At 48.4% G+C, this 16,043-nt stretch overlaps 1 protein-coding gene across 4 annotated transcripts in view; it reads left to right on the top strand.

Annotated features, from left to right (window-relative positions):
* Positions 1–16,043, top strand: part of TANC1 (tetratricopeptide repeat, ankyrin repeat and coiled-coil containing 1) — a 239,929-nt gene that overhangs the window by 183,201 nt on the left and 40,685 nt on the right. For all 4 annotated transcript variants that reach the window (XM_082629880.1, XM_082629879.1, XM_082629882.1 and 1 more), the window contains 5 exons: positions 841–1,072; positions 2,215–2,381; positions 4,183–4,790; positions 9,416–9,524; positions 11,023–11,145. In XM_082629880.1, the coding sequence (XP_082486006.1) occupies positions 841–1,072; positions 2,215–2,381; positions 4,183–4,790; positions 9,416–9,524; positions 11,023–11,145 (1,239 nt within the window). The remainder of the gene's footprint in view (positions 1–840; positions 1,073–2,214; positions 2,382–4,182; positions 4,791–9,415; positions 9,525–11,022; positions 11,146–16,043) is intronic.

Consider the following 16,043-nt stretch of genomic DNA (forward strand, 5'->3'; position numbering starts at 1 on the left):
TATGAGTGTGTTTTGACCTTTTTCACCCCCCTTGTATGTGTATCCCTCCATTCATCCTCGTTTGGGAAAGTCTCAGATTTTTCACTTATCGGCAGTGTGCCTCTCCTCTCAAGACAGTGCCGCATTTGGCACTTTCCTGGACGTCTCTCTCAGGAATAGCCTGTTGCCACTTCAAATCCATCCCAACAAAAAGGATCCTCTCAGTGCTTGGGCAGGACCCTCCCTCCTCCTATGTGTCCCTTCACAAGATAGGCAGGAATTCGGTAGTGTCTGATGTTGATCCTTCAAACAGCGTTGCTGTTGAACTTCTCCATGGTGTCACTGGAGGCAGCCCTCCTGCCAGGGAGAGGAAGCAGCTGTGACTTGAGAGCCTGGCTTTCATTGCCACCAATTTTATCTGCTTTTTGGGAGCCGCAAATGGGTTCCCCAAGGAGATGCTGCTGTTTTTGAAAACAGAAATGTAGTGAATATGGTACTTGTGGATGTCGAGAACGTCGGGATTGCTTGGAATTGTTTCAAGCCAGGGTCGGCTTTAAGTTTTATGAATGACTTTTATGAGTTTATCTTCAATACAGAGTAACTTGTGCGGATCTTAGTGCCAGTCAAGACAGACTTGTGGCTGCAAGTAAAAGTCGGCCTAAAATTTGCTAAACTTCAGAATTCCTTCCAAAGTAAAGGGACAACTGAATCAATTAAGCTAAATAATGACTCAGTCTTGGGGAATAGAAGCAACATTTCTTGTTATCTTGGAGAACGGGAAAATTGCATCCCTGATGGAGAGCCTGCAAGGTGCTGTGTGAAGAGGGTGAGGCGATGCTGACAACTCTGCTTCTTCTGCAGGTCGTGGCCTACCACTACTGCCAGGCCGACAACACCTACACGTGCCTGGTGCCCGAGTTCGTGCACAGCATCGCCGCTCTGCTCTGCCGGTCCCATCAGCTGGCCGCCTACCGAGACCTGCTGCTAAGGGAGCCCCACCTCCAGAGCATGCTGAGCCTTAGGTCCTGTGTGCAGGACCCAGTGGCCGCTTTCAAGAGGGGTGTGCTGGAGCCACTCACAAGCCTGAGAGACGGTAACTCCCAGCAGCCACCCGTGTCCTCCCTGTCCCCAGGACAGTCCTCAGAAGCGGGGTGGGGGTCCACTTGACTCTGGGGTACGAGTGAAGTGGGCCCAGGGAGGATGTGAGTACATCTCTCCTCCCCTTCCTCAGAATCGTCTCCCCAGGGCTCCTCCTGGCTCCGCTCCAGATGGTCTTGTTTTAAATTTTATATCTCTAGTGAGAATTAACTCCACGGTTGAACATTTCCAAAGTAGCTAATTTGTAACCATAGGTTATTTAGATGACTTGCTCTCTAGAAACTGCTGCCTGCATATTTTGCACTCCTGAGGCGGAGGGATGTAAGTTGATTGTTTGGGGAACTTGCCAGCATGTTTTTCCAGGGGCCTCTGCTCAGTTGAACCTAAAGCTGCTTCTAGAAGTGTCCATTTGATTTTTTTGCCCTTGAATCTTCTCCACAGTAGGGGCGTTAGTGATCATTATGGGCCTTTGACTTTCCATCTTCCTTCCCCCCTTGCTCTTCACCTTTTGAGCTAGTTTACCTGCCTACATAGCACTTCTGCCAGATGGTGCCAGAGAGGGGGAATTGAAACAGATATGTCATCATTGCACCTCATCCCTGGGCAGAAAGTTGGCACTAATGAATAGAAAACTAGATTCGGGCTTGGAGGAGTCTTTACAGCAGAGTTCTCGCCTCCATTGGCTGTGTGCCTCGGACGGGATGTTTTGCCCTTTGAGGGTCAGATTTCCTCGCCAGAATCCATCCAGGGAGCTCTTGGGGGGTGGGTGGGGGGAAACCTAGAGTCTTCGGCAGGTTTCATCTCGGTCCGTGTTAGTTATCTTTGCTGTAGCTCACCCCAGTGACAGGAGTTTTTGAAGAGCTAAGTGTATCATATACATGGGTGAGATTCTGCTAATGTGTGTAATACAGTACGTTTCTGAAAACTGGTGAGAATTGGTTTTCTTTTGGCTCTGTGCTCTGGTTTTCATTACAAATTTAATAGAAAGTATGCTTCTGTGAAAACCATTTCTTCTGCCATATGTAAACCTTTTTAGTTTTCCCTAACACTTTAAATTGTGCATTAAAATACACTGGGTGGTGCTATCTTACAGAAATGTATAATTTCCTAATTAAAAAAAATTATTTTCTCCTTTAGAGCAGAAAATTCCTGAAGAAGAATACATTATTTTGATAGATGGTTTAAACGAAGCTGAGTTTCATAAACCTGATTATGGAGATACACTTTCTTCATTTATTACCAAGATTATTTCTAAATTCCCTGCCTGGTTGAAGTTGATTGTGACTGTAAGAGCAAATTTTCAGGTAAAAAAGAGTTCTCAAATGTCTTTCCAAGACCCCAAACCCCAATTTTACAATTTTTACAATTACAATTTTAGATTAATACTAACAGCTTAAACTATTGTAAACCATTTAGCTGCTGAATTGAAAACTGTGTTAGAGCTTTGAAATATTAGTGCACAGAGCTCTAAACAGGCAAAACTCTGACCTTTTTACCCCCAAGGCACATTTATCAAGATGTCAGTGAGTTTCTTATTATCATCAAGCTGTACTTGTGCTTCTAAAATAGAAGTGTCTCGCCCTGGTTCCCCATAACTCAGTGTGGGGGCCTCTTTGAGGTGCCTGGCTAACAGGTCTACCAGAGTTTAAAGTTATTCCTGCCTGTAGTTATTTGTATGGGTTTGCAGTGGGACTTTGTTTTCTTGTTTTTTGGGCTTTTTTTGTTTGTTTGTTTGTTTTAATGAAGGGAAAAGGGAGGGATGACGGAGAAAGATTTTTAAGGCCTATTCTGAATAAAAGTCTAGTTTTTCATAAAACTTAGACATGGGGTAACGCTTGCAGCGAGATGAAGAGTGTGTTTTGTTTTTTTTTTAATTCTCTTCCTCATCTGTCCCCTCATTTAAACCCTAAAATTATATCTTAACAGCCATTGACTCCTTCCCTCCTATCCATTTTTAGTAAAGACACGAGACATTAGATTCTGATCTTTTCCCTTTTAGGGTGATATTTATTTTAAAATAGCATTTGGGTTCTTTCTTTCCTCATTAAAAGTAGAATTAGACCTCATTCGAACTTGGTGTTTGTTTTTAATGGACGTTTGATCCATACACTTTTCAGTCATTTTTCACACAGCGAGCAGGATCTGGCAGTCAGCAGCACAGAAGCAGGAGTCCTGTGTTTTACATACGAGCTGTGTAAGTTTTCAGAGGCTCCGTTAGCATCTGTGTAAAAGCGGGGGGGGGGGGCGGTAATTGTCCTCAGCCTGTCTCCTACAACTGTCACGTTCAAAAGGAAATGTACTTAGCTACTTCACAAGTGATAGAGGGATTAAAAAAAAAACTCATCTCTGCTGCTAGGTGTCAGGACAGTGCTTATCTGTGGGATGGCAAAGGGACACGGGGCTTCTGGGAGCTGGCAATGTTCTTTGTCTACCTGCTGGTCCCACAGGTATATTTGACTCTGTGGAAGTGAATGACACTGTGCAGTTAGGATTTGTGCACCTCTGTGTGTCACACTTCAATTTAAGTTTACCAAAAAACAGCAACTAAAAAAACCCAGAATGACAGTGGGCTCTACGAATGTCCACCAGCTTTGTTACGGCAGGCTGTCACTGGAGCCCAGCCTGGGGGCAGTTTCAGATGTCCCAGATGGGTTATGCAGCCCCAGTATCTAATGCACAGCAAAGGATGCCTCTTGTCTGGCCATGGTCTTAGATGTACAGTGTTGGTGTGTGTCTGTCCTTGTTATAATCAGTTGCACAGTGTAAAGATTATGGGTATCAAGTCACCTGGGGGTCTCACTGCCCCTTTGCTGGTGCAGCCAGGCCGCCGCCGTCTGTTTGAGGTTCTTCCATCTCACTTGGCTCCGCGTCCTCGGATAAGGACCTCAGGAAAGCCTTTTCTGATTTGATCTCGCATCAGGAATTTCTTTCACATAAGCCTTTTATCTTCAGTTTATCCTATTACATGTTTTAATACAAAACAATGAGTCCCTGTAATCCGTGAAAATCCTCCTTGAAAGGAAACCAGTGGATCTGGTTTGAAATGCAGCTGACATGAAAAAGAAAGCTCTGTGGAGTGGCACTGGGCGTCTCATTCTTTTGCAGGAAATCGTCAGCAAGCTGCCATTCATCAAGCTGTCCTTAGATGACTTCCCAGACAACAAGGACATCCACAGCGACCTGCACGCCTACGTCCAGCACAGGGTCCACAGCAGCCAGGACATCCTCAGCAACATCTCTCTGAATGGCAAGGCCGACGCCGCCCTCATCGGGAAAGTGAGCAGCCACCTGGTGCTGCGGAGCCTCGGCTCCTACCTGTACCTCAAACTCACCTTGGACCTCTTCCAGAGGGGACACTTGGTCATCAAGAGCGCCAGCTACAAGGTGGTACCCGTGTCGCTGTCCGAGCTCTACCTGCTGCAGTGCAACATGAAGTTCATGACCCAGTCCGCCTTCGAGAGAGCGCTGCCCATTTTAAACGTGGCCCTTGCCTCCCTCCACCCCATGACAGACGAGCAGATCTTCCAGGCGATTAATGCCGGCCACATCCAAGGGGAGCAGGGCTGGGAGGACTTTCAGCAGAGGATGGACGCCCTCTCCTGCTTCCTCATTAAGAGGCGAGACAAAACCCGCATGTTCTGCCACCCGTCCTTCAGGGAGTGGCTCGTGTGGCGAGCAGATGGCGAAAACACGGCCTTCCTGTGTGAACCCAGGTACGACGGGCAGCTCTGTGCGGGGAGTCTGACGTGTGACGGGGGGAGGGACTCCAAACAGTAGTTGTGCTCTTTAACAGGAGGACAATACGGCGTGAATACTTCAGGGAGCGTGATGGAGAAATTCTCTCTGCTGCTGAACTAAAGCTTCCTTCCTTTAATTGCTAGAACTTTAGGACTCCTCAGTACACTTGGACGAAAGAGAAGCTCGGCAGTGCCCGGGCCATATTTCTCTGGTGATTCTCTTCTAGATCCCTGCCCCCTTGCACATGGGTCACCTGTGGGACAGTGTGGCATTAGCTGCAGGGAACAGCCGGCTTCCTTCGAGCCTGTTCACGGCTCAGTTGCTTCACCAGAGGGTCTGTGGACTGTCTCGCATCGTCGGTGCTGCTGCTCCCCACCACCTCTTGAGCTTGTGGCATTTTGTCCCAGAGATCTGATGTGTCTGCGGGCCCAGAGGGGAGCACAGCCATCATGTCTGGCCTCCTCGTTTTGTCTTTGTGCTCTGCACTATGTAACAGACTGGGATTTGGGGTCAGGAGGATTCAGGTTCGGAGCTCAGATGCCCCACTTACAAGATGGCGATGGGGCACCTGCATCCAGGGAGTCAGAGGTTCCACTGGGGCTTTGCAGCAGGGTTGGGCCAGGATGCAGGTCTCCTCACCACCCAGGGGAGGAGACAGGTGGGAAGCCTGCCTGCCCTGTGGCATATGGTGCCAGTCAGGGTGAGAGACTGGGGACTTCAAGGTGCGAATGCTCTCAGTAAGGGTGTGTTCATGTCCACCACCTCTGCCTGGCTCTGGCCTTGGCCGGCATCATTGCTGTCTTTCTTTTTTTTTTGGCTGCGTTGGGTCTTCATTGCTGAGCGCGGGCTACTCTTCGTCGCGGTGTGCGGGCTTCTCATTGCGGTGGCTTCTCTTGTTGGGGAGCACGGGCTCTAGGTGCGTGGGCTTCAGTAGTTGTGGCACGTGGGCTCAGTAGTCGTGGCTTGCAGGCTCTAGAGCGCAGGCTCAGTAGCTGTGGCGCACGGACTTAGTTGGCATTGGGGATCTTCCCAGACCAGGGCTCGAACCCGTGTCCCCTGCATTGGCAGGTGGATTCTTAACCACTGTGTCACCAGGGAAGTCCATCATTTCTGTCTTGAATGGCTTCTACCCTCTGTAAGTCAGAATTGCTCCCAGCCTCGTGTAAGAGGTCTGACAAGCTGCTAAACCGTCTGCTTTGGGCTGGACTGGACCTTGCATCAGATGCTGGGGCCAGAGATGAAATGAATACGCACACTCCCTTCCTTCCATGACTGTTGACTTAACATTGACACACTACTAGGTCTAGCTGCTCTTTTCATGTTGTGGATAAGGTGTTTTCTTAGGCAACACTGGACTAAGTGTTTATTATCTTTTGAACCTGCTTTCGGGCTATAAACTGTAAGTCCCAGGTTATTTAGCCAGACTGTAATCACTAGGTGAAGTGTGTGCTGTGACATGTTTAGCCAAATCAGATCATTTTCTAGGAGGGTAGTGAGGTGGAGGCCAGCCTTGCTGACATGAGATAGATGGGCCTGGCTTGGCCCGTGGGCAGTCGAGCAGAAGGAGGTGCTGTATGTAGGTCACGCTGGGGCCTTAAGCTTCAGAAACTAGGAATGGCGTTGCTCTTAGAGTGGGTAAGAAAGACATGGGCGGCTTCGGATTTTAGCAGTTTGAGTTTATGGGGTTGGCGGTGAGGTTCTGAGGCAGGTGGGGTCTAAACGGTTGGAGGAGAGGTTGGCGTTGAAGGGCTGGCGTCACTGATGGAGAGGCAGTGGTGGGATGTCATGAGGAAGTGCAGTGAGAGGAAAGGGAGCGCTGGACTTCTGGGACAAGGAGAAGGACTGAACGGAAGGAGGCGAGGGGAGTATGTGCTGCCAAGAAGTGAAGGCAGGTGAGGATGAAGGGGAAGCCATTGGCTTTTCATTGTGGGAGGAGGGTCCTAGATCCTTAGGAGAGTCCTTCCATTGGGTTGTGAGGCATGAAAGAGGAGAGAGCCAACGTCCTGGCATGGGAAGTGGAAGGGCCGAGAGGTTTCGGGTAGTTTGAGGGTGGGGAAGGGTATTGGTTTGTGGGGGTTTTTTTTGTTTTTTTTTTTTTTGGTATGCGGGCCTCTCACTGTTGTGGCCTCTCCCATTGCAGAGCGCAGGCTCAGCAGCCATGGTTCACAGGCCCAGCCGCTCTGTAGCATGTGGGATCTTCCCGGACCGGGGCACGAACCCGTGTCCCCTGCATCGGCAGGCAGACTCTCAACCACTGCGCCACCAGGGAAGCCCTGGTTTATGTTTTTAACAGCGCAGGGGATTGGGACGTTGTTGGAAGCATCATTGAGACAGCGTGGGGAAACACAATCAGCAAAGAGGGAGAAGTTGGAAACACAAGGGAACGGGGTCAGCTCGCCTCCTCTGTGCTCCCGTTGAGTCCGTTCACAGTGCCGTTCCAGCTGGATTTTGTCTTGTTTACGTGTCTCCAGTCCAGTTGCTGAGACCTCCTCAGGGCAAGGACCTCGCGTTGTTCCCCGTGGGATCCCCATTATTAAGCCATGATGCTGGTTATAGGGGGATGTTAACGCACGAATGAATGAGAAATCAGGTCACGCTGATGAAGAGCATAACAGGCACTCAACGTTGCATAGACTGTGGTCAAATTCTGCTCAGTCGTTACCACCTGTTTGATCTCGAGCACATCATTTACCTGTCCAGGCCTCTGTTTCCCCCATGGAAACAAACTGGGGATCATAAGACGTAGTGATTCACAGGGTCGAACAAGTTAATGAAATAATTTGGTTAACTTTCTGCATCTGGCACGTAGTAAAAGCTTGATATGTATAAGCTTCAGAAAATGAACAGACTCGTAAGTGCAGGTAGATTTAGAAGGGGGCACATGATCCCAGGGCCAGGAAGAAAGGACGTCAAGGTAGATGGGATGTAGAGGAGTGCAGGTGTCCAGTGACTGCATGGTGAATTGTCTCCTCAGGGAGGTGGGAAGCCACGTGCTTAGCTGAGAGCACTGGACACCTTTGGCCCAGCCACTGAGGGCTGTGTGGTCGTCACCCACAAGGGCCAGCCATCCACAGTACTTGGCATGTCCTTGTGGTCGACGCAGATGGCATGGCCACAGAGCCGGCAGACTGGGAGACTGAGGATGGCTGAGCCCATGGGTGGGAGAGTGGCCCTGACTAGAGTGATGTGGGACTAGCCCATGGATAGGGACCAGGGGAGGGCATGGAGCACTGGAAGGTGGCAGAGAGTGTTTTCCACGGGAGCAAGGGAGGCTCTCATCTGAGAGGGGAAATCGAAGCTTGAGGTCTGGGAGGTAGTGTGTGTGAGGGAGCACAGGGTATGTGCTCTAGACCCTGACAGGACGCGGGGCAGGACGCTCCATGGCAGTGTGGCCTTAAAGGTCATGCCTTCCCCTGCAGGATAAAAAGCAATCTCGTGGTTTCCACCTGCCCTGATTTCCTCGTCTGTAACATGATTTATACTTGATATGAGAAACAAGCATCTGGATAGATAAATATGATTTAAATGATGAATGCTTTTAATCCTCTAGATCAGCGACTACTAGAAAACACATTTAGAAGAATGCTTTTCTTTTTCACAGTTTATCTTTTCCTCCACAACTAGCTGCTTTTCCTCAGCAAAACAGCACTTCAAAGTTTGTCAGGTTAATAGAAATGAAAATAATTCACCCTGCACAGAGGTCACTGCTGTGACCTTGGAGTAAGCAGCCCTTAGCATCTTTTCCAAACAGATTGGCTCAGACAAAGGCATGGAGTCCACAGGAGACAGAATGAGTCCTACAGATGTAGAGGGGAAAATGGGTAGGCTGGCTCCTTCATGAGAGGGTTAGTTAGGGGATTAATTGGTGGTGTCAGTTGAATGTCTACCCTGTGCCCAGACGCAGCAAACCTGCTCATACAGCTTAGCTTTTTTACCCCTACAAGGAAGGATCTGTGTTCCATTCAAGCCTAGAATTCTAGGTGTTTCTGATCATGAGCTGTTGCTGTACATGGCCTGGTTTTTCTTCCCCTTCCATTGTAAGTTCTTGTCCTTTGGCCCAGGTCTGTCCCCAGTGGTGATTGTACTGAGGGGAGGCCTGAATGTCAGGTCTAGTGATGGTTCTGCTCCATTTGTCCACTTGCACATCTGTCCTTTGTCCATCCATCCAAGAAATGCGTATTCGCGTTCTTACTGAGTCTTGGGCATTTGCTAGGTTTTGTGGCTATAGCTGTGACTTAGACAAGACACATGGAGTTTACATTTTTATGACAGACATAAATCAACAAATAAACTGATGAGAGAGTGATGGAGGATGAACAGGGGGCGGGTGGTTCCACCTTCAAAGACCTGCCCTGTCCAGAGGCTTCTCTCTGAGTCACTCCACAGAGATAGAGGAATCCTGAGAAAGCCCTTAAAATGACTCGAGGAATAAACAGCATTGACCATCTTCTGTGGAGAAGCAGCTTTCCACCCGTTTTGTTTGGTGATGCTGAAGCACCAGGAGAACAGTTCAGGGGTCAAGGGGCGATGTTCGCCCCGAGGGCCTGCAGAGAGATGGACTCGGGTCTTTGGTTACCAACCTGTGTGTTTCTCGTCCTAGGAACGGGCATGCTCTCCTGGCATTCATGTTCTCGAGACAGGAGGGTAAGCTGAACCGCCAGCAGACCATGGAGCTCGGCCATCACATCCTGAAGGCACACATTTTCAAGGTGAGACCCACACCGCTGCAGGGAGCAGCCCTCCATGAGCCTCATTCCCAGCACAGCCTCCTCCCTAAAAGTAATTGTTGTTCTTGCTCAAGTGTGTATCTACCGCTATGATTAAATTTTACTTTTTTTTTTTTTTTTCCTGGTACATGGGCCTCTCACTGTTGTGGCCTCTCCCATTGCAGAGCACAGGCTCCGGACGCACAGGCCCAGCGGCCACGGCTCACGGGCCCAGCCGCTCCGCGGCATGTGGGATCTTCCCGGACCGGGGCACGAACCCGTGTCCCCTGCATCGGCAGGCGGACTCTCAACCACTGCGCCACCAGGGAAGCCCTAAATTTTACTTTTTCCCTCTCTAAATCTTTTCTTTTCACTTAAAGGTTCCACTTCATTCATTCCCTTTGTTTCCTTGTTATTTAGTTGTTGAAGAACCAGATTTCGTGACCTGTGTAGTTTCATACCACCTGGATTTTCTGATTGTGTCCTTATTTCTTGTGGCCTACGTTAACATGTTCCTCTTTCCTCTGCATTTTTTATCATTTGGTATTTACATTGAGCGGCTTAATCAGGTTCAGGTTTGATCCCCACCCCCTCTGCCCCACCGGGTGTCACAATTACTTTATACAGGTAAACCTTGTTTTATTGCACTTTGCTTTATCGTGCTTTGCAATTTTTTTTTTTTTTTTTTTTTGACAAATTGAAGGTCTGTGGCAACCCTGTGTTGAGCTAGACTTTCGGGACCATTTTTCCAACAGCATTTGCTTACTTCATGTCTCTGTGTCACATTTTGGAAATTCTTGCAATATTTCAAACTTTTTCATTATTACTTGTGGTGGTGATATGTGATCACTGATCTTTGATGTTACTACTATGACTTACCGAAGTCTCAGATGATGGTTAGCGTTTTTTAGCAATAAAGTATTTTTAAATTAAGGTATGCACATTTTTTGGGACAATGCTATTGCACACTGAATAGACTACAGTATAGTGTAAACATAACTTGCATGTGCACCAGGAAACCAAAAAAATTGCATGACTCGGTTTATTGCTGTGGTCTGGAACCAGACTCACAGTATCTTCGAGGTCTGCCTGTTAGAGTTAAAATGCTCTGTAAGTCTGTATAAGGTTTCTAGTGTCAGGATGCGTAGCATGTGTGCTTGGTGTGATGCCATTGGCCACGATTGGTCTCTTCCTTCATTAGGGGTTCCAGATGGTGATATTCTAACATTTATTCTTCCTTTAATTGATTGGAGAACCTCTGTAAAGAGAAACTTTCTCCTCATCTGCCCCCGCCTTTCCCCAGGCGTACAGTTGATGTACGCTAGTTCCTCAACCCTTGGCTTTAGGGCGGGAAGGCTCACAGGTTCAGGCCTTTTCTGTGTGCACAGCTTTTGCCCCGCGTTCAGCAGGGACCTGCGCCCTCCCGGGCGCGCCCGCTTTCAGACCCACACTGCAGGTGGGAAAGGAGACCTTGAAGCTGATTTGTTGCTGTTGCTTCCAGGGCCTCAGCAAGAAGACTGGAATCTCTTCAAGCCATCTGCAAGCCCTGTGGATCGGGTACAGCACCGAGGGGCTGTCTGCCGCTCTGGCCTCCCTCAGGAATCTCTACACTCCCAATGTGAAGGTAAGTGACCCTCTGCCAGGAGGGCCAGAGCCCCCTGCCCCCCTGGCCGCTGTTGCTCCAACAGTTCTCTCCCCAACACTGGCCGGTGGCCAGAGAAGGCTGGGACGCTACTACTAAAGATGCTGTTTCCCAGACCTGAATGCTCTATTGCCAGTTCTCCTCGACAAGTTTAGCTTTCACTGGGGCAGGAAGATGTGGGTGGTCAGGGGCTGCTATGTGAGCATGTGGTGACTGTTTCAGAGTAGATGAGATAAGGGAAGTAATTCACAAAGGAAATCAAAGGTCAGAGGAAAACCCTGGTCAGATATCCAGGGAAAATGGACTTTTAAGGCATCCTGGTTTCAAATCTGGACTATCTCTTTATGGTTCATCGGAAATTAAGCGCTGATGAGTAACACAAACTGGTGGGCACACAGAGGGAAACTGTTACTAAAGGTTTTGTGCACATGTGTATTCATGACCACGGAAAGCGTATCAGGGTCTGCCTGCTGCTGAGCCAAGAGCTTCCTCACTCTTGGTCAGTGGCTATCATGTCACAACATTCTGCTGAGCTTTTTAGGGTAGATTTTCCCTCCTCATTTAGTGCAGTCTAAGAATCTGCAGCACACAGAGGCCGAGTATCTGTTAAGGCAACAAAGAGGAGTTCACTCCCACAGAATGTGGAAATTATGGTCTCATATCGCTTTACCACCATCTTTCCCAGAGCAAAGTAAGATGAGATCGTGTCTTCACATTTTAGATTTCTCACCTGTTTGACGCATCTGCTAGACTCCAGGCCTTTTAGCCCCGGGCCCTGACATGCCCGGCTGCCTTCAAAAGCTCTGACATCGTTTCCCAAGGAGTCACGTTCTCCCCTTCAGTCACCTCAACGAGAACAGTCATACCTGTTCTGTCCTTAGTAGCACAAAGGTGCCCTGACGTGGTCGCAATGTGGGCAAGGGAAACCCTGGAAGTTTCCACCCCTGTTGTAGGTACGTCCCACCCTCAGCACCTGCACCGCGGGTGTGTGTCTGGGGATCAGGGCCTTACAGAGCACTTCCTGTGTCTGGTGATGTGAACTCTCCTCCCTCTTCTCCCTTCCTTGCCTTCCTGGTGTATAGTGGTCCCTCAGATCAGTTCCAGGACCTCCCACAGATACCAAAATCCAAGGATGCTCAAGTCCCATATATAAAATGGCACAGTATTTGAATATGACCTGCGCACATCCTCCCGTATACTTTATTTTTTTTGGCCACGCCTTGTGACATGTGGGATCTTAGTTGCTTGACCAGAAATCGAACCCGTGCCCCCTGCGGTGGAAGCGCAGAGTGTTAACCACTGGACTGCTGGGAAAGTCCCATTTTTCCCCCACTCCAGTGTACTTTAAATCATCTCTAGAGTACTTATAATACCTAACACAATGTAAAGGCTATGTAAATAGTTGCTGGCACACAGAAAATTCAAGTTTTGCTTTTTGGAGCTTTGTGGAAATTTTTGTTTTTGAATATTTTCAGTCTGCTGTTGGTTGAATCCACAGATGCAGAACCTACTGATACAGAGGGCAGGCTGTATTTATTTTCTTTTGCTTTTTTTTTTTTTTTTTTTTTTTTTTGCGGTACACGGGCCTCTCACTGTTGTGGCCTCTCCCATTGCGGAGCACAGGCTCCGGACGCGCAGACTCAGCGGCCATGGCTCACAGGCCTAGCCGCTCCGCGGCATGTGGGATCTTCCTGGACCGAGGCACGAACCTGCGTCCCCTGCATCGGCAGGCGGACTGTCAGCCACTGCGCCACCAGGGAAGCCCCGCTTTTTTTTTTTTTCAACTGAAATATAATTGACAGATAACATTACATCTCAGATGTACAACCTAACGATGTGTTATTTCTTTGGATTGTGAAATGACTACCACAAAAGGTCTAGTTAACAGCTATCACCACATATGGTTATAAATTTTTTCTTGCGATGAAAACTTAAGATCTGCTCCCTTAGCAACTTGGAAATATATAATACAGTATTATTAACTGTAGTTCCTGTGGTGGACATTACATCTCCGCCTGCTGGTGTATAGGAGGGAGGAGCCTGGGTGTCAGGAAGGACCTAGCGGTGCTCTGACCCTGGGACAGCTCACCCACAGCCCTGCTGCCCAGTGCAGAGCTTGGGTGTTGGTTAGAGAAAGGCCACCACCCCCTGGTGGGTTCGGACAAGGTCTTTTGCAAATAGAAAAGTGCAGGTGGGCTCAGCACTGTTGGGGTTCCAGGCTTGATGGGCAGAGGGCACATTGGATTTCAACCTGGCTCACCCCTGGGTGGGGTGCCTGGGAGTGGAGCAGCCCCAGGGAGCCGTCCCTGGGAACCTTGTGCTCAGCCCTGCTCCTTTGGACATTTCTACTCACTCTGCAGACCGCTAGGCTTGAGGGCTTGTGTCCCGACTGAAGCTACGTGCAGGTTTCACGGGGGTGAGGACAGGGAAGCCGCCTTTATAGTTAAGGAGCACTAGCTGTAAGCTGCTGCTCGGGGGTCAAAGTGAGCGCTTCCTTTCTAGATAGTGTTACTCTGCAAAAGGTAGAGAACACGCCGAGCGTAGACGTCACGTGATGAAGGAATTGTATTTAGAATTTTTGTTTTACTTTTTATAGAAATTGGAATTGAGTTTAATAACACTGTTTCATCTTTCACTTCAGTTAAAAGTATATCTTTTGGCTTCTCCATAATTAATAAAATTCTGTAATGATAGCAAGGAAGAAAGAAAGAAAAATTAAAATGGCAGTATCTGTTTTCACCATTTGAATGAATTATGGGCCCAAAAGTTATTTTACTGTGGAGAAAAGTAAATGGGAAATATCATACTCTGTTGAATATGAGTTTTTAAGACAGTAAATTAAAAGGTACAGTGTAATAATATAATGAGCTTGACCCTTCCAGGATTATAAACTTTCCTCTTTAACATATTTGCAATTTTAAGAGTTACTCATCTTTACTTTGTTTTATAGAACTCCAGTGTCACCTACCTCTACGCTATCCCCCAAATTGTATAACTTGGTTACCGAATTTTAAGGCATTCATTATCCTTCTGTTTCTTTTATCTTTCAAGAAAGAAAAAAGGGGGGGTTTCACAGAATCATGAACAAATTACGGTAATTTAAAATTATGCATGCAATTATGGAATGTTTTTAGAGAGTATTAAATGTCAGTACAGGAAGGGATGTCATTTTGAGCAATAATTGCAGTTTGCTACTTTGGTCAATTACAGCGACTTGCTCGCGAATGATTACTTGGTAGATGAATTTTAATTTTGGTGGCATGCCTGTGATTTCTAACAATGTGATCTCCCATTGCTAGGCCAGGCTTATGCCAGCCCGGGCACTGGCTGGCCCACTGGGGTGCTTGCCGCCAGTGCCTTCAGGCTCCCGTCCAGCTGGTTGTTTTGCTCACGTAGTCCAGTAGGACCGGCTGCCAGCCACAGGCTCCCGAAGGCCGAGCGCTCAAGAGAATTAAGGTTGTGATTCTTCTCTCAGCTGGAGCTGGAGCTGGAGCTGGGGGCACGGGGGAGGAGACAGGAGCTAGGCATGGACTTTGGCCTAACTTCGCTGGCTCAGAGGATCCAGTCGTATTCTGCATAACTACTAAGCAGCACACATTTACACCGGTTGTATTGATGAGAACCTCCAACATACTTAATGAGAAAACTGAGCTTCCCTCTTTACGACCCTGCTGGACAGTGTGCCTCTTCTGTTCCTCAGGATCACATCATTTTTGCCTACCCCCAGCCCCTTTTTTATTTTCTTGTACTCATCAAATCCAGAAGTATATAGGTAATATTGCCAGTTCCAGGTGTTATCCAGGGGGAGCTTCGTGGTGGTGATGACCAGACGATTTCCATGTGACTGGGAGAAAATGTACAGGAAGAACCATTTAAAACCCCTTCCTTGAAGGCAGAGTCATCTTAGCCAGAGCTGCTGCTTCGGCTGCCGGACTGCTCTGTGATTCTAATTAGCATTGTGCCCAGGGCTAATTTGTGGCTTATCTGCTCTGAGCCTCAGTTTTCTCACGTGTAAAAGGAAGGTAACAAAAGAACCTGCATCATAGAGTGATAGGAAGCCTCACTGAGATGTTAAAGCTCTTGGGAGAATACTTGACATTTATTATATGGTTAAGTGAGTCATTTTTATTTGTATTTCACCTTCCTTCTGGAAACTGAGATTCTACTGTAAGCACCTGAGAACTTGTGAGTGTGCAGGTTGGTGGTGGTGAAGGGGAGCTGCCCATCATGAGGCATTAATGGGTCCACATCTGCCCTCAAATAAGCAGGAGGTCTCCCTGCTGCTCTGTGCTGGTGAGCAGCCCAGGGGGGCCAGACCCTCCGGGTCGCCAGGTTCCTGGGGCAGGGCGCCCTCCTGTGCCTTGCAGGGGTCAGGGACTAGGGCCCTTGTCTCTTCTAAAGATTCCATCAAAGGTGATTGTAACAATAGCAAGTAATATTTATTTAGCACTTACAGGAGGCTGAGGGCTGTGCTAAGTGCTTTGTGTGTGTGGCACGTTCATTTTTAATCTTCAAAACAACCCAAGGAGATGAAACTGTTTTTATCTCCACCTTTCGGGTGAGGAAACTGAGGGCGAGGGCAGTGATAGGGTGACTCACATCCCACAGCGGGAAGGGTGCCTGCGCCGAGCAAGCCCATGCTCCTTCCACAGGTGCGCTCTGCACCTGACATGTTTGCAGCCATGGCTGCCAGCTGGAACCACTCGGGAGCCCTGGGCCCTCGCCAAGTCAGAATCTCCAAGGGTGGGGCTGGGACTTTGGAAACTTGCAAGCTCCCAGGTGATTTCACTGTGCAGCGAGGTTAAGAAACATGGGTTCGGGGTAGATCCACAGCCTGATTTGGGGGTAAGTGGTAAAAATACCCGCAGCGTTGCACCCAC

This window comes from Mesoplodon mirus (genome assembly GCF_964341445.2).
Source record: "Mesoplodon mirus genome assembly, chromosome: 8".
Lineage (NCBI taxonomy): Eukaryota > Metazoa > Chordata > Mammalia > Artiodactyla > Ziphiidae > Mesoplodon > Mesoplodon mirus.